The following is an 18003-nucleotide window of genomic DNA, read 5'->3' as shown; positions in this document are numbered from 1 at the left end:
GGGTCTTTTTCAATAAGTCAGCTCTTCGCATCAGGTGGCCAAAGTATTGGAGCTTCAGCATCAGTCCTTCCAATGAATATTCAGGATTGATTTCCTTCAGGATTGACTGGTTGGATCTCCTTGCTGTCCCAGGGACTCTCAAGAGACATTTGGGGTAGCAAATTTTGTTTCCCTATGATGTATATATATGTTTCTTTTTTTCTTGCCAAGGTTTTCATCTTTATTTTTTTTTTTTTCAGTTTTTAAAAAAACTTATTTTTAATTAGAGGATAATTGCTTTACAGTGTTGTGTTGTTTTACAACAATGTGAATCAGCTGTAAGTGTAACTATAGCTACTCCCTCTTGAGCCTCCCACCTACCTCTCTAGGTCATCACAGAGCACTGAGCTGAGCTTCCTGTACTATATAGCTGCTTCCCACTTACGTATGTTTCTTATATAAACCTAAGAGTATATCGGAGAAGGCAATGGCACCCCACTCCAGTATTCTTGCCTGGAAAATCCCATGGGCAGAGGAGCCTGGTGGGCTGCAGTCCATGGGCTCGCTAAGAGTCGGACATGACTGAGCAAGTTGACTTTCACTTCTCACTTTCATGCATTGGAGAAGGAAATGGCAACCCACTCCAGTGTTCTTGCCTGGAGAATCCCAGGGACGGGGGAGCCTAGTGGGCTGCCATCTATGGGGTCACACAGAGTTGGACACAACTGAAGCGACTTAGCAGCAGCAGCAAGAGTATATCAGGGCAGGCATTTAGTTCCTAGACCTGGCTACACAGACTGTACCAAGGAGGCGATGCGGTCTATATTTTTTCCCATATTCACTTTAGAGACCTTTGGTTAGAGGAGGCAATCTGTGGCTCTTCCTTCAATTTTGATAAAAGCAAATCATCTAACTTTCAAAAGAGGAGATTTTGATGGTTATGATTAGATGACTATTGATTATATCTGTTACTCTCTCATTTAGAGGAAACTTATGGAACTAAAATGAGGTGTAGCTGGGGTAAAAGCAGCCCCATGGATGAGAGATGTGCCTCTCCTGTAAAGCAGGAGAAGGATTCTTGAGAAAGGAGGAACCAGAAGATTATCTACAGAGGTTGTCTGTTTGGAGTTTGATTGCTTTAAAAGGAACACATGCCCCCAGGAAGGTGTGTGCGTGTATGCACGTTCAGTTGTGCCTGACTCTTTGCGACCCCATGGACCGTAGCCCGCCAGACTCCTCTGTCCACGCAATTTTCCAGGCAGGAATATTGGAGCATGTTGCCATTTCCCCCTCCAGGGGATCTTCCCGACCCAGGGAGTGAACCTGTCTCCTGCGTCTCCTGCATTGGCAGCCAGACTCTTCACCCTTTGCTCCACCTGGGAAGCCCACAGTCCCAGAGATTCACGGAGTCCCAGTGAAGACGACTGGGACGTAGGGGGCGTCATGGAGATGCAGGTTGGGGCTCATTGTTTGGGAAACAACACTTTTGAGCCAAGAAATGTGCACCACGCACAATCTGCTTGTGTGTGGTGAAGTTGACTGCTGGTAACAAGATGTTATTAATTTAGAAAATATAGGCATGCCAGTCTTTGCCTTTTGTTTCCAAGCAGCGTTTTTGTAAGCATGATTTATATCAAGTTCTGTCCCCCTCTGCTGGTGTAAGTCGTTATTGCAGACTGCTTTCCTTCTACCCATCCAGCCTAGCTTTTTAGTGCTGAAAAGACCTTAGAGATCACAAATAGAAGCCACTGATGTTGTCACTCACCTGTGCGTAAAGTTAGCGCAAATACAGCAAAACCTTTCACTTCTACATGCAGTATATTGTCTAGAACAGCTCCTTAGATGGGTTGGACTTTGTCTTCTGGACCGATAGCACTCTCTGTGGGTATAGAATTCAGCCTGATGGAATTGCATGGGGAATTCCTGCCAAAGAGACCCTTGGGACCACTTACTAATATGTGGCTTATTTTCCTCTACTTTGCAAGTGGAGTAAAGGAAACAGTTAATACCCACCCCTGGGTATTACAGTCTGGCCTTCTCTCATTCGCCTCCGTCCTGACCCTTCTAGTGCAGCTAATGTGATCTTTTACCAGATCTCAAGTCTTCTCTGGTCCCTGATGCAATTGAGGACATTCTCTGAGTAGCCACCTCTTTTTATTTCTATATTTGGTCTGTCCTCTGAGTCCTGGCACAAGTCCCTGTTCTCTGAGAAGAGTCTCACCCCATGCCACCATCCGGGCTTGGGTCACTGCTGTGACAGTGGTCAGGCATTGTCTTGTGATGTCTTGTATCGTGGTCTAACTTTTTAATCTTTGTATTTTAATCTGTAGCAAGTATCTGTCTTTTCTGCAAACTCAAGGTATAATTCTTGCCCGGATCAGTGTTCTAGAGATGCATGTTGAAGTTGATGGGTAAGATTGCAAGCACACTTTTGGGTCAGAAAGCTGGCACTCACCATCAGCTTGACTGTCTCACTTGTGCATGTGTGTGTGTTTCAGCTGCAGATCCCTAGTGTGAAGGGCTTCGACTTCGCTAAGCAGCACCTGGGTCAGCACAATAAGGACGACATACTGATCATTCACGAGCCAGCACCACTGCCGGGACCTGTGAAGGACCATACCACGCCCTCTGAGAACGGAGATGTGCCAAGCCCCAAGGCAAAGATCCCTTCCAAGAACATCCGTCACAGAGGAAGGTTCTTACTGGGCTTTCTGTATTGTTCTCTATCATGACCTGTGGTTCTATTTTCCGTTTGTTAGTTTCCAGTAGCAGAAGGGCTGACGGTGAATGTTGCCCAAGTCTGCAGCCTGGAAGACTGGTGAGATTGGCCCCCAAAATCAGCACACTCAAGGGCCCTTGGTCCACTCTAATGGACTCCCAGAGGAGGCCCATGTGCTTTCTTGCCCCAAAGTGGGTAAGGTTATGAATCACCGACCCATATGGTTTGATGGTCCCCCTGGAACTTCATTAGGGATTGACCAGCTCGAGGGTATATATTCTGGGGTGACCCCGCTAGGCCCTCTGGAGGTGATGTTAGGAATAATGTACAAAAATGTATAAAAAGTGCATGGCTTATGATACACACTTGGCCAGCATTGGCTCTGCCCTTGACTGTTATGCTGGCGGCTGGAGCTGGGGCTTCCTCTCTTGGTCTGCAGGTGACCTTCGTCACACCCTACTTTCTTTGCTTGGCTTTTCTCCATCTGCCCCTCTTGTCACCCTCCTTAGCATGTGTGCATGGATTCTCCATCGCCCTGCTCCCCACTCTCCTGCCCAGCTCCCCTTTCCCAGTTAATTCCCATTCCTCTACCAACATTAAGCACATGGGGCATTGCTGCTAACAGACTACCTACTGTGACCCTATGACCTTGTGAGACGGGCTGCCCTTCTCTAAAGAAGACAACGTTCAGGGTCAGGTTTTATTAACTTAGCTTTAGGTCAAAGTGTGATCAGGCTTTGGTATTGAAGCCTCGAATTATCAGCCTTCTTTTGAACTTTGGAATGCCAAATTCAGGTTTTCTGTTGAGAGGGGAAAAGTGTGTGATCATACCAACATTCCAAATGACATTGTAATTTCTGATTTATAAGAAAACATACCCCAGGGGTTCTGGCCTAGTTTTAAGAATTTAATGATTGTCAGAACATGATCTTTACAAAAGAAGATGAATAATGTAGAGAGAGATCATTTGCTTAATTATTTTGCAGAGTGAGAATAAATCAAATCATTAAAGATGATTGAATATGCTAGTACAATTTAACAAAGTCTTTTTTTCTCCTCTGGAAGCCTCAGCCTAGACACTTAGTCACAACATCTCAATGTTCTGCATGGTTAATATCAGAGTTTCGCATCCCTCAGGGGCACTAGAATGTCTGGGCATTTCAGAAAGTTCAAAGAGAAGGGGTGTTAACTGTTTAAGGCTTTTCAGTGAATCCTGGAGCAACTTGGGTTCTGTGACACACTTGCTTTTTATATATAGAATCAATTAACAGCGATAATCATTGCCTTTGTGTTAGAAGTGTAGGCTTCCTCCAAAGATTTGGAATTATATGGGGTGACTACAGAATGACCCTGGCTTCCTAGAAATTTTGCAGGCCCAGCTAACCCCTAACCAAACTTGAATCTCAGATCCTCTGATCCAACCCAGATTGCCAGGTTTCCACTGGGAGCTGGGGGGACTGTCCTCCAGCAAATACTTGGTTTTCTAGCATTTGTTGAAATGAGTCTGCTGAGCCATTTAGTAGGGCATCTCACGCTGTCCTTAAAAGGTGACCGTGCTGTCAATGCGGTCCTTGAAGATGCTGCGCCCCGAAACAGGGTTTTGGACTCTTTGACTTCTCTCAGTTTTGCCCAGAAGCCTGACTTCCACATCCAGATGAATGTGACCTTTCTGCCTGCTTTCTTTCTTTTTCCTAACATCTGCATTTGTTTTGTATCTGCAGAGTTTCTCCCTCAGATGCCGACTCCACAGTAAGTGAAGAGTCCAGTGAGAGGGAAGCGGGGGACAAGACTGCAGGAGCCGTGACCGATGGCAAGTCCCACAGAGCCCCACAGAGTGGTCTGTGACCCTTCTTGTTCTCCACTTTAAAAGTAGTAATTATGAGGGACTTCCCTGACAGTCCAGTGGTTTGGATTCTGCTGTTTCATTGCAGAGGGTGTGGGTTTGATCCCTGGTCAGGGAACTAAGATCCCACAAGCCCTGCAGTGTGGTGAAAAAAAAAAAAGTCATTATGAGGTTCCAGTAGGCTAGGCTCTTATACTACTTCAAATGCAGAACGTAAAAAAGCCCTGTGCATTAGCATATTCATCATTCATACAGTGGATTTTTCAGATTAATTGTCACCATCTAACACTGTATCAGTGTCTGCATTGAGCTGGTGGGCCAGGCTAGAAGTTAAGAGATTCAATTATGTGTGTTTTGAGGTTACTGGTCATGTTTGAATCTAGTTTGGGGTCCTAACAATCTTCCTCTTCAAAGGACAAGGAGGAATCCAACTAAAACTGCATCCAGGATTCGGTGACCTTCTTAGGGTCCCGTTTAAGTATTTCACGGCTGTCACTGTCAGAACGTTGATTATTTATTCTAGGTCCAAGGGCATTATATTTGGTCCTTGTCCTAGGTCTGTCTTCCAGGAGATAGTTGAGTGTGGTCAGATAGTTGTGTGTGTTGTCAGATGCTGTCGCTTCTTAGGCCAGGTTTGAAATGTACTTCACTCCCCTTTTAAACAGTATTGTCTTCAAACTCATATGTCTTGCAGTAGAACTTAGCTCATTGGTCTTACTGGACTTGGAGCCTTTTTTGGCCTGATGACAGGGTAGCTTTGGTGTTAGTTTAATAGATTCTGTTAAATAAATGCTCTTGTACTTGCTGGAGTTTTATTTATATTTCAGGGTTGTGTTTTAGTAGTGCAAAGAAAATGGAAGTGCCTCTGGATATCATTTTATTATTTTTTTATTTGGCTGTGTCACGCCTCTTTTGGGATTTTAGCTCCTGACTAGGGATTGAACCCAAGCCCTTGGTAGTGAAACTGTAGAGTCCTAACCACTGGACTGCCAGGGAATTCCCAGGATATAATTTTTAATAGTAATTCATATACTTAGGTTTTCCATTACAAATATCTCTATGAAATTGCAGTACAGACTGAACCATACTCTGTAAGTGAAGAGATTGTGGACAGAAGCTGGAGGGCCTATTTCATCCACTGTCATGTTTGTGACCTTGTATGTCCCTCAGTTGTGGGAACTCCTCTGGGACTAAACTAGCTGATTTTTGAGATGCCTTCCATTTGTTTCTTTTTTGGTGTTAAAAACAAAAGCAAAAAAATCCCTTAGAATAAGGGAAGAATTTTTTTCTTTAGATCTAATGATCTAATTTCATAGAATCTTAAAAATTAGCACCATGGTAACAGGGGTACTGTTTCAGATAGACAGGATTAAAATCTAATTTTGATCCTGGGAAAGAAATATTTGGGGGAAAAGAATCAGCTCTGGAGCATCTTAATTTCTGTTAATTGTATGTCTAAGAAAATCTTCCTCTTTAGTTCCTGTTTTTAACTCCTTCTGTGCTTAGTCACTCAGTCATGTCTGACTCTTTGTGACCCTTTGGACTGCAGCCCACTAGGCTTCTGTGTCCATGAGATTTTCTAGGCAAGAATACTGGAGTGGGTTGTGATTTCCTCCTCCAGGGGATCTTCCCAACCCAGGGATCAAACCATCTTCTTCTGTGTCTCCTGCATTGCAGGCAGTTTCTTTACCCACTGAGCCACCAGGAAAGCCCTTTAACAAGTATTAGAACCAGTATATTATGCATGGCTAACAAAAATCAAATATCACTCTCAACATATATTCAAAATCCAGGTAGTAAACATGTCAGTGTTGGGGCTCAGAGTTGACTATGGAAGGAGACAAGTGGCCTAGACGTTCTTGTGGGTCCTAGAAGGCTCACCTGCCACTATTTTGATTTAAAGATGTACTTACTTATTGATAATGGAATTAATATTCCATTATAAACATTCTGTTGGTTCAGTATTGCAGTAATTGAGGTTGCCATTTCCTGTGTCATTCTGTTCTGTGGACATCATCTTACACTATAATTTCTATCCTTACTTAATTTTTTTTGTTTTCTAATTTTTTAAGATGTATAGAACAGTCTTTTAAGAGAAAAGATTTAAACACCTACTTGCCTTAAGTAAGCAGTATTCATGCAGCATTGATCTATCTACGTAGCCCTTGTACTTTCCATTGTCATTATTATTCAGGCAGTTTTTAAAAAAATTGTACAGTGGATAGCAAACAATAAAAATATGTATTATTATATGTAAAATAATGTGTTACATATGTATACTAATCTAATTTGTTTATATATATATGTATGGGGGTATATATATGTCTGTTTAACGTATAAATATGGCAAACAACATATCACACTTTTCAGCCTTTGGATGAAGGGCTGAGTTCCAGGCAGTCTAGAAGTTGAGGGTTTTCTGTGCATCTCTTGCTTCTCCTGTTGCAGCTGGTGAATTATAGAGCGAGGATCCAGCTGAGGGGTGGGAAGGGGCAGGGCAGGAGTCGGTAGGAGGCCTGCAGCCCCGGGGACCCAGGCAGGCAGATGACACGAGCAGACGGGCCTTTCTTCCTGTCACTTTTGCACCCTGGTGTTTTTTCACCATCCTGGAGGAGGCCGCCTCTGCCTTCAGTATCAGTGACTTAATGGGACGCCCTTTGTGACATTTGCTGTTGGTTTGAAAGTTTGGGTTAGCAAGGCTGGCCTTATCTGGTAGAGCTAATTATCTCCTACTAGGCTCCATGCCTGTAATTTGAGTAGCTCCCTGGTGAAAGGTGCTGTCTGGCTGTGTTTGCATTATACAAAGGGTCAGCCTCCCCCCAGGCAGGGAAAGAAAGCCTGGGAACAGCCTGAATGCAGACAAGTGCCTCCTCACTAAGAGACATCTTCATTCACAGAGTTAAGTATGTAATTTCTAATTACTTGGGATGAGTATTACTGAACATAAATGAATATAATTCAAATTGAGAGGAAATAGAAAGATTTGTGTCCCACTGCTGTGCATTCCTTCTATAAAATATCAACTACTACTCCTTAGTGCTTTGCTCAACACTTTTTTACACTGAGGGGAAAACCTCTATATTTTTCACTTATGATTGAGGTTTCAAAACTCAGGCTTTTGTTTAGAAACAGTTTCTACATGCCCTCACTGCTTCTCTTGGCCTGTGTGTGTGTGCTCAGTCATGTCTTTTGCAACCCCTTGGACTGTAGCCCGCCAGGCTTCTCTGCCCATGGAATTTTCCAGGCAAGAATACTGGAGTGGGCAGCCATTTCCTTATCCAGGGGATCTTCCAGACCCAGGGATGGAACCCATGTCTCTTGCATCTCCTGCATTGGCAGATGGATTCTTAACCACTAGCGCCACCCGGGAAGCCCCTCTCTTGGTGTTTGGCCATTTATTTTCGAGCAATGTTAGAGTAGCCCAGAGGGGACTGTGGCTTAGAGGAGGGGCATCAGGGATCTTAGTGCATGTAACTGGAGAGTTCTTTTCATCTATTTGGCCCTTCTTAACCTCTCTCTTTGCCTTTTAAAAGTAAAAGTTTATTGAGGCTATTTCTATTATAAAAGTAATACTGACTAGAGAAAATCCTCATTATAGAAAATACAAAAAAGCGGAGAAAATGACCCATTACACCAAGATCCAGTCTCTATTAACATTGTAACGTGTTTTTCTTTTTTCTATACATTTAAATGTCTTTCTTCTTCGCAGTTCTGACTACTTAAAAAAAAATTCATTGTGGTGAAATACATTTAGCCATACAATTTACCCTTTTAACCATTTTTCAAGTGTTATCTGCATCTCTTTGTAAAGAGGGAACTAATTCCTTGAAGCAGCAGCTTTTTCTTCTCCTGACTCTTCAATGTCATTTTTTGCTGCATTAGAACTGAATAGCCAGCAGCATTCACCATTAACCAGTACTTGCTAGCAGGTCCACAGTCCCCCTGGTCTTTTGTTTTTTCGATGGTAAGTTGCCTTGGCAACTAAATTTGTATCACTCTCACTCCAGATAAGCATGGATGTTCAGAGCTGTTAGCAGTGTTGTCCTCCACGTTCTGTAAATCGCCCCTGGCTGGCAAACCTCAGGCTTCTCTTACCCTTTACCCTGTCTTACTGAAGACTTTGAAACACCTTTAGACACGGGACACAAAGTGTCATAATGATTTTCTTATCTTCCCTACAGATATCTGTAATTATTACTGAGGTTGAAGGAGACACTATTTAACCCAGACAGTTTAGGCTCAAAGAGTGACATTTCAAATATTCTGCCATGGAGTTGTGGATGTGTTTTTGGTCTGGTACCCATCTAAGGGTCCTTTAGGAAATAATCCATAATTGTGAAGGTTTGCTGTTTTCTTAGGGTGATGGTGTTTATTAATTCTGCTCTCCCTGTGTTCCAGGGCCAGCACCCAGCTCAGGGAACGAGCAGCACTCATCAGCCTCCATCTTCGAGCACGTGGACAGGATCTCCCGCTCCTCGGAGGCCAGTCGGCGGGTCCCCAGTAAGATCCAGCTGATTGCCATGCAGCCCATCCCAGCTCCTCCGGCTCCGCACCCCATCCTGGCTGACCGTGTGGCAGAAACCAACAAAATTAACAAAGAGGTATTTGGTTTTATGGAAAAGTACAGTATTAAAAAAAAAAAACACCCTTAGATTCTGATTTGGTCACCTTAAAAATGAGTGAAAGTTAGTGTTAAAAGGTTGCTAATGATATGAGCTGCTCACGTGTGTGCATGCTAAGTTGCTTTAGTCGTGTCCAGCTCTTTGGGATCCTATGGACTATAGCCCACCAGGCTCCTCTGTCCATGGGATTCTCCAGGCAAGAATAATGGAGTGAACTGCCATGCCCTCCTCCAGGGGATCTACCTGACCCAGAATTGTGTCTCTTATGTCTTGTCATTGGCAAGTGAATTCTTTACCAGTAGTGCCACCTGAGAAGTCCCATGAGCTGCTCACAACTATTCTTAATTTTAAATCTGCTACTCAGTATTTTTAGGTCAGTTACTGATTGTGGATACTAGTGGGCACATTTGGAGATATGCAGATTAAAGACCAGGGCCGGCTATCCTTAGAAAGTCCGCCTTAGCCCGTGGCTGGGGTTTGGAATTAGATTTTGGAAAGATCCCCACCATTTCCAGAATGGAGTGGCTCACTGTACCTAAACTGTTTTTGTACAAACAGCATGATTTATGCTGAACAGCTCTTCCTGGAGTCTGGAATTTGGTACATGCTAGGCACAGGGTGCCTGTGTGAGCAGTCTCCAGTAAAGACCCTGTGAGCCCCGAGTATCTAATACACTTCCCTCGTAGACGTTTCACATGTGTTGTCGCAGGTCATTGCTGGGGGAATTCAGCACACCCCACATGACTTTACCGGGGAAGGACTCCTGGAAGCTTGCGCCTGGGTCCTCCAGACCTCACCCTGTGTGCCATTCCCCTATGCTGGTTTTGCTTTGTAGCCTTTTGCTGCAATAAATTGGACTGAATGCTGAGTCCTGAGGGTTCTCACAGTGAATCACTGAACGCTGAGTAATCTTGGGACCACGGTAGATTCTGTGAACTCTGATAGGGCTGCTCTGGCCTCAAGATCTAAATCATGATTGGTAAAATACCCTATTCTAGTGACTCCTGGAAGAGTGAGTTAGATCTGCTTTCCTCCTAAGATTCTGGAATCAGAAGGCCAGCTCAAGTCACTGTTAAGTTGAACTTGAGAAGTTTGACCTGGGCTGGACCATGAGTGCAGGGAAAAGTATTTAGGGCTACACACATCACAGCATCATGGCTGTCAGTTTCCTGCCTCTAAGGAATACCTGCTGCTCTTGTGAGTTCTGCTAGGTGAAGTAGTAATTGGTACAACTGAATCCTTAAAGTGGATTATCTTACAGAAGTCTTGTCAAGAGTTCTTACCCTTTCTCTTCTTCATTGGCTCCTTGCCAAGGTCGTGACCACGAGAACGTGTGTCATGGGTTCAAGGTGGCACGTGCTGTCCCATCTCACCAATGCTTGGGAGCCCTGGGGTTGCTCACATGACCCCCGTCCTAGCGTAGACCTGTTTCTATCAGTCCAGTGTTGCAGGTATCTCACACCAGCCGTGAGTAAGTGCTCTCGAGTGGGTTCTCTGTGTGATCGAAAGAAAAAAGAGAATGAGTTCACCAGTCTGAGGCCTCACCACTGGAAAGCATTCATCTCCACTTTGTTCTTTTACTATCTTTTACAAATGTATTTGATGGATACATATGGTATGGGAAACATATATACTGATTATGAAGCATAAAATGAAAAACCAACTTAAGAACAAGAGCGTTATCAGTTCTGGTGGACCTACCTGTATGGTAGATACAGACATCTCAATGGAAATGTTTTCTTCGTAGGAGATTCTGGTGCAGATTCCTAGCATATCTTAGTCCTCCTGTGAGACCTCACGTATTTTAAAGAACAGTTAGATCCTGAAAGAGTTAGAGGGGCTTCCTGAACTCTCCTGCTGGGAAGTTTGTCAAGACTGTCATCTAGCTGACCCTCCTCAGTCTCAAGGAAGACATGGCTTCTGGTCTGCAGTGGTGTGGCGGACTGTGTCCGGTCTTGGACAGCGTCCTGTTGTCTCTTCCGGTTGGAGTCTCATCTTGGTTTCCCTTTTTTCCCTCTGTCTCCCTCCATCTCACTTGGTGTTAAGTTCTCTGAAGCAGGGCTAAGGGCTTAGAAAATGAGGTGATGTACATTGATGAAGGCAGGGATTCCCTATTCTCCACCACAGCCCAACAGACTGGCTGCTCCCAGAGTCATGGCCTCCTTCCCCTAGACCTGTATCTGCATTCCTGTTTCTGGCCCTCACCCTCTGCCCACTACCCTTCCTCCCCGACTCTTCCAGACCTAGTGCGCGCCCCATGGAGCCAGGAGGACGTGTTTCCATACCTGTTGATGTTCTTCATTGAGGAGAGGGGTCTCCTGTCATGGGGCTTGTTTCGGTAACACTGAAACATCATTAGTAAATGGCTATTTTGTTGTATAGTGCAAATATCGTCTTTGAACTGTCTTAATTTAAAAACGTATTAAGTAATGATACTATTGGGTATGGAAAATATTTACTCTTTTCTTAGGAAGAATTACATCTAGGAATCACTGCCCCTCAGGATCTTCAAAGTTGCTACTGGACGATTTCCTGGGTTTGAGTACTTTTGGCCTTCCCAGGTCACGCAGTGGTACAGAATCCGCCTGTCAGTGCAGGAGATGCAAGAGGCATGGGTTCGATCCCCGGGTCGGAAAAATCCCCTGGAGGAGGAAATAGCAACCCACTTCAGTATTCTTGCCTGAAAAAAAATCCCATGGACAGAGGAGCCTGGCGAGCTGCAGTCCATGGGGTTGCAGAGTCAAATATGACTGAGCGAGTACCAAGGCTTCTCCCCTCACATGCACAACGTGGAGGGTGGGGACGCAGTTCGGGGATGGTGGCAGGCTCTCCGCGCCCGGTGTGGGTGTGTTTGCCCCTGTCGCCCCTTTAGTGCCTCTTGGGAGCCTAGGACAGGTGTGGGGGCGGGGGGTGGGGTCGGAGTGAGGGCCGGGGAGAGACACAAGATGCCTCTGGACTACTTTGTGCGCGGATCCCTGGAAACATGCAAACAGTCGGCTCGTCTCGCTCCCCAGATCCAGACGGCACTGCGGCACAAATCTGAGATCGAGCACCATCGCAACAAGATCCGGCTGCGCGCCAAGCGCCGCGGGCACTATGAGTTCCCGGTGCTGGACGAGCTGTCGTCGGGCGACACGCGGGAGCGGCACCGCGTGTACCGCAGGGCGCAGATGCAGATCGACAAGATCCTGGACCCCACGGCCAGCGTGCCCTCCGTGTTCATCGAGCCCAGGAAGAGGTGGGCGTGCTGCTGGTGGCGGGGAACCCTGTGGAAGACTCCGGGCGGCAGGACGGGGGCGACCCCGCCTGGCGATCACCTGTGGGGAAGGCCGCTTCCACCTCTGTTACCCCAGGAGTCGCCATTTCTGGGTTTCTTGTCTCCTAGAATTCAGCTTTCTGAAATGGGAGCCCCTTCCTTCTCAGACGCTGAGCCCTGGCTCCCCCTCCCCCCTGTCCTCATCCTGCCCTCATCCCCAGTGTCCTCACCACCTCCTGTGCTTGGTAGATGCTCATTTCTTTTCCCGCTGCTGCCCTCAGCCTCTGTCTTCTTTGTCTCTCAGACCCCTGCCCCTTAAGGGAGAGGCGTTTTCTGTAAGGTCAGCTCTCATTTGTGTCTTGCTCGGCTCACCCCTGTGCTGGCTCGGGCTGCCTGCAGGTGGACCCCGTGCTCCTGTACCTGGTGGGGCCTCGAGTCTCTACCCAGCTGCTCCCCACCGAGGGGCCTGCCGCCCTACCGGGCGCTAGCCTCATTGCCCTCCAGACATTGATCTACATTCCCGTTTCTGGCCCTGGGCAAGATCCCAGCTGCAGCTCACACTCTCTCCACCTCTCTCCTGATTTATTATTTTTGTTGGATAAATTGGGCATATCCAAAGCTCCTTGTCCCTTTTCAAGACCTAGGTCAGGTCCCAGTAGCCAGCGATGATGTTATTCTGTATTGTTCTGTGTGTTAGTATTGTCTGCCCAGGTGGACTGTGTCTTTCTTAGAGCAGAGACTGTGTCTTACACATTGTTTATATCCGGTGAGGTGTTTCATACAGTGGCCAGCAGGTCCTAGGTAAAATCCTTAGCCTTTAGTCATGAACCAGGGCAGGAAAGTAATTTCCTATGAAGATAATGTCTTTTTCTCCTGGCAGCTCCAGGATAAAACGTTCCCCTAAGCCACGCCGGAAACACCAGGTCAACGGCTGCCCCGGAGATGCTGAGAAGGACAGACTTATCACCACAGACAGCGACGGCACGTACAAAAGGCCACCTGGCGTCCACAACTCTGCCTATATTGGTTGCCCGGTGCGTAACGCTGACCCTTGCATCTGGTGGCCATCTGGAGATGAGTGAGCAGTGCCAGCTGCGGCCACGTGTGGTGTTGATGCTCCGGGGCCAGCTGGGTCGTGGGGCATATGTGGGTGCGGGCAGGGATGGGCCGCTCATTTGTGGAGAAACTTGAGTCCTGGGGACCAGGGGGCTGCTGGGGGCGCCCTCTGGAAACATGCTCAGTGTTTTTCTTTCCTCTGTGCAAGCCCTGTCCTCTCGGGCTTCAGGATGGGCACTTTTGGGAATTCACTGGAAAACAGAAATGTCCAGAAAGTTTTTTTTCCCCTTCCCCTGGTTGAGGGAACTGTTTGGATTTCTCGGTGGTAGGAGTGATATTTAGGGTTTTGCGCCCCCTTCTGCTCTTGGAGCGCTAAGATGTTCCCTCTATATGTGTGTGTTTGTGTGTGTGTGTGTGTGTATGTATGGCTTCCCAGGGGTTCAGCTGTAAAGAATCCACCTGCAGTGCAGGAGATGCAGGTTCAATGCCTGGACTGGGAATATACCCTGGATAAAGGAAGTAGCAACCCACTCCAGTATTCCTGCTGGAAAATCGCAATCCATGAGGTTGCAAATGAGTTGGACATGACTGAATGACTAAACAACAATGTATATATATATATATATTTCTAATTTTAATGGAAGAAAGAGCTTAATGGAAATTAAGAAATAGGGGCTTAATTTTTTTGGAAGGAAAAGCACGTGTTGAAGCAGATGTTGACAACATTAAGACACATACAGACCCCACTAAGTAGGGAGGAAAGGGCTAGCCTCCCCAACAGACCATGAGAAATACAGATATAAAAACACTCCAAGACGGAGAGGAGCCCCAGATACCCAGGTGTCTTCTTGTTAATCCGTTTTTATCCACTGTGTCTGGCAGCACTGGGACACACAGTGGATGTCTGTGACCCTGTGCCAAGGTGCAGCCCCGACAGAGCTATCTTTGTTAAAGAAATGAGCGAAAAACACACTCTCGGAAAAAGTTTGTGGTGTACGTGATCACTTCAGATAGAGCTTATGTAACCAGTGTTTTATTTGAGTTTTATATTTTATCCCTCAAATTACACACATATCTAACATTGAGAGACACTAAGCATAATTACACATATGTGCCAAATGCCATACTGACATTGGGACTAAATATAATTGCATCATGATCATCTGAGAGATGATCCCAGGCTTCTTTCCCCAGGCTTTTCCTTGGAATCTTATTGTGATTCTGGTGTCCTAAGACTGTCCCTTCCTAACTGGCTTGTGAGGGTTGATATAACTCCCGAGGGCCGGAAGGTCTACAAATTAGGCTCCCTTGCTCCTCAGCAGGATGAATGAATGAGTCCTTTCTGAAGGCTGTGAATAAATTCCTCTGGTTGGGGAACCAGCATTGGCAGTTCTCACAGTAGATGGCGATCTTGAGCTGCCTCTGTGTTTTTGGACCGGTGTCTGGGTGTCTGTGGTGTCTGGCTTGATCCAGGAAGGGATGTATCCTTGGCTCCCCAGGATGGTCCCTTGGAGCTTTTGTTTTTGTCTAATCCGGGATCTCAGAGACCGTGTTGTGTGAAACTAAAGAATAGATTAGTTTGCTGGGAGAAATATCAATGACCTCAGATATGCAGATGACACCACCCTTATGGCAGAAAGCAAAGAACTAAAGAGCTTCTTGATGAATGTGAAAGAAGAGAGTGAAAAAGTTGGCTTAAAGCTCAACATTCAGAAAACTAAGATCGAGGCATCTGGTCCCATCACTTCATAGCAAATAGATGGGGAAACAGTGACAGACTTTATTTTTGGGGGCTCCAAGATCACTGCAGATGGTTAATGCAGCCATGAAATTAAAAGACTCTTGCTCCTTGGAAGAAAAGTTATGATCAACCTAGACAGCTTATTAAAAAGCAGAGACATTACTTTGCCAACAAAAGTCCGTCTAGTCAAAGCTATGGTTTTTCCAGTAGTCATGTATGGATGTGAGAGTTGGACTATAAAGAAAGCTGAGTGCCAAAGAATTGATGCTTTTGAATTGTAGTGTTGAAGACTCTTGAGAGTCCCTTGGACTGCAAGGAGATCCAACCAGTCCATCCTAAAGGAGATTAGTCCTGAATATTCATTGGAAGGACTGATGCTGAAGCTGAAACTCCAGGACTTTGGCCACCTGATGTGAAGAACTTACTCATTTGCAAAGCCCCTGATGCTGGGAAAGATTGAAGGCAGGAGGAGAAGGGGACGACAGAGGATGAGATGGCTGGATGGCATCACTGACTCGATGGACATGAGTCTGAGTGAACTCCGGGAGTTGGTGATGGATAGAGACACCTGGCGTGCTGCGATTCATGGGGTCGCAAAGAGTCGGACATGACTGAGTGACTGAACTGAACTGAACCTGTCCTCCCCTTCCTGTCTTGATCCTAAATCAGGCTTCTTTCATGGTGGCCCAGACCATCCTTCTTCTCTTTGCTTTTTTTCTTAGCAGAAACTGCAGAGTTTCCTCCCTCAGCTGGAGGGAAGAAGCTCTTCCCTGGTGAGTACCACCTCAATCAGCTGCTTCGTCCCAAATGGCTCCAATTTGCAGAGGTACCCTAAGAAGACATTCTTCCTTACATGGACTTTTTACTTTCTCTCCTTAAAATTCTGAAATGTATACTTTCTTTTTTATTTTAATACTTATATTGTATGATTTTGTTTTAATTTTTATTTTATATTGGAGTGTTGTTAATTTCGGGCTTCCCAGGTGGCATAGTGTAAAAAATCTGCCTGCCAGGGTAGGAAATGCAGATTCAATCGCTGGGTCAGGAAGATTCCCTGTAAAAGGAAATGGTTACCCACTCCAGTATTCCAGCCTGGAGAAGCCCATGGACAGAGGAGCTTGGAGGGCTACAGACCATGCGGTCATAAAAGAGTGGGACCAAGCTGAGCACACACACACACAGTTGATTTACAGCGTGTGTTTCAGGTGTACAGTAAAGTGATTCAGTTACACATACATCTTTTCTTTTTCAGATTCTTTTCCAATATAGGTTATTACAGAATATTGAGTAGAGTTCCTTGTACTTGTTTATTATGTAATTTATATGTGTGTGTGCTCAGTTGCCTCTGACTCTTTGGAGAGCCCATGTACTATAGCCTACCAGGCTCCTCTGACCACGGAATTTTCCAGGCAAGAGTACTGGAGTAGGTTGCCATTTCCTACTCTATGGATTAATTTTCCATGCCTAGGATTCAAACCCTATCTCTTGTGTCTCCTGCATTGGTAGGCAGATTCTTTACCACTGAGTCACCTGGGAAGCCCATTTTATATATAGTAGGGTGTATATGTTAATCCCAACCTCTTAATTTATCCCTCCCCCAGCCTACCTTTCTCCTTTGATAAAGCCATAAGTTTGTTTTCTAAGTCTGCGAGTCTGATGAAATGTATACTTTCAAAGATAATGCCTTTTTGAGCACTCACCTTTTTATAGGTAGTATTTCATCTTGAAGGTTATACCACACATACATGCTTTTGAACTGTCTTGAATTTTGTGCTTTCCCCTCAAAATATCTTCTTGCGAGCTTTCGTCTCTTGAAGTAAAAGAAATATTCCTGGATTTCTCGTAAATAGGGTTACCATTATAAATCAGGATTCAGCAAACTATGACCCTCAGGCCAAACCCAGCCTACTGCTGGCTTTTGTAAAGTTTTATTGGAACACAGCCACACCCATCATTTTTGTGTTATCTATGACTGCTTTTGCTAAGGTGGCAGAGCTGAGTAGTTATATGGCTCACAAAGCCTAGAATATTTACTTTCTGGCCCTTTACAGAAGTTTGTCAACCCCAATATAATTTATTTTCCAAGTCACACCCTTGTGAGGATGACAGTAGATGGTTTTACTTATCCTAGGATAACAAGCATGAACCGAGATTGTCCTGGACCAACCATAGGACATGATCACTCTCTTATAATATGAAGGCTTGCAGAGAGGCACCAGAATACATCATAAAAATACCTTTTTTTTTTTTTTAACTAAAGGTAAAAAAGTTCTCATATATTTCTGGGGAGTGATAGGTGAACATGTATTTGTGCCCAGGAAACAAACTAAATGTCAAAGTCATCAAACTTGGATTCAAGAGAATGGAATTCAAACTCCAACTCCTGAGTCTCCTAGGTAGATCTCAACTTCTGTTGATTATAGTACCATCTGTTAAGTTCCATCTACATGTGAAACACTGTGCTGGATGTTGGGACACAGGAATAAATAAAATAAATAAAACCTCCTCTTGGCCTGCAGGTTGCTGAGAGTCTAGTCTGTGAATTTGGGGGGTGGGGGCAGCAGGAAGGCCAGAGAGCAGGAAGCTCTCACATCATAGCTCTATGGCTCTTTGCCTTCATGGCAGGATCCATGGGACCAATGAGACTCCAAGGGAACCTAACTTCACACCTTTGCAACAGGTCTCTCTTGCTATAGAAGTTACACCTTTTTTAAAGTTACACCCACTGATGCTGAGATTGGCAGTGCCTGTAGGGGACTCTATTTGGGCGACTCTCCTCAAATGTAT

At 45.3% G+C, this 18003-nt stretch overlaps 1 protein-coding gene across 1 annotated transcript in view; it reads left to right on the top strand.

The window, feature by feature from the left end:
• The window catches only part of KIAA1549 (KIAA1549 ortholog), a 124700-nt gene that overhangs the window by 77359 nt on the left and 29338 nt on the right, over positions 1-18003 (top strand). The window contains exons 11-15 of the mRNA XM_010854932.1: positions 2478-2674; positions 4420-4508; positions 8940-9142; positions 12178-12401; positions 13300-13453. Coding sequence (XP_010853234.1) covers positions 2478-2674; positions 4420-4508; positions 8940-9142; positions 12178-12401; positions 13300-13453 — 867 coding nt within the window. The remainder of the gene's footprint in view (positions 1-2477; positions 2675-4419; positions 4509-8939; positions 9143-12177; positions 12402-13299; positions 13454-18003) is intronic.

Source organism: Bison bison, unplaced genomic scaffold (assembly GCF_000754665.1).
Source record: "Bison bison bison isolate TAMUID 2011002044 unplaced genomic scaffold, Bison_UMD1.0 scf7180017864352, whole genome shotgun sequence".
Classification (NCBI taxonomy): domain Eukaryota; kingdom Metazoa; phylum Chordata; class Mammalia; order Artiodactyla; family Bovidae; genus Bison; species Bison bison.
This window is presented reverse-complemented; position numbering and strand designations above follow the sequence as displayed.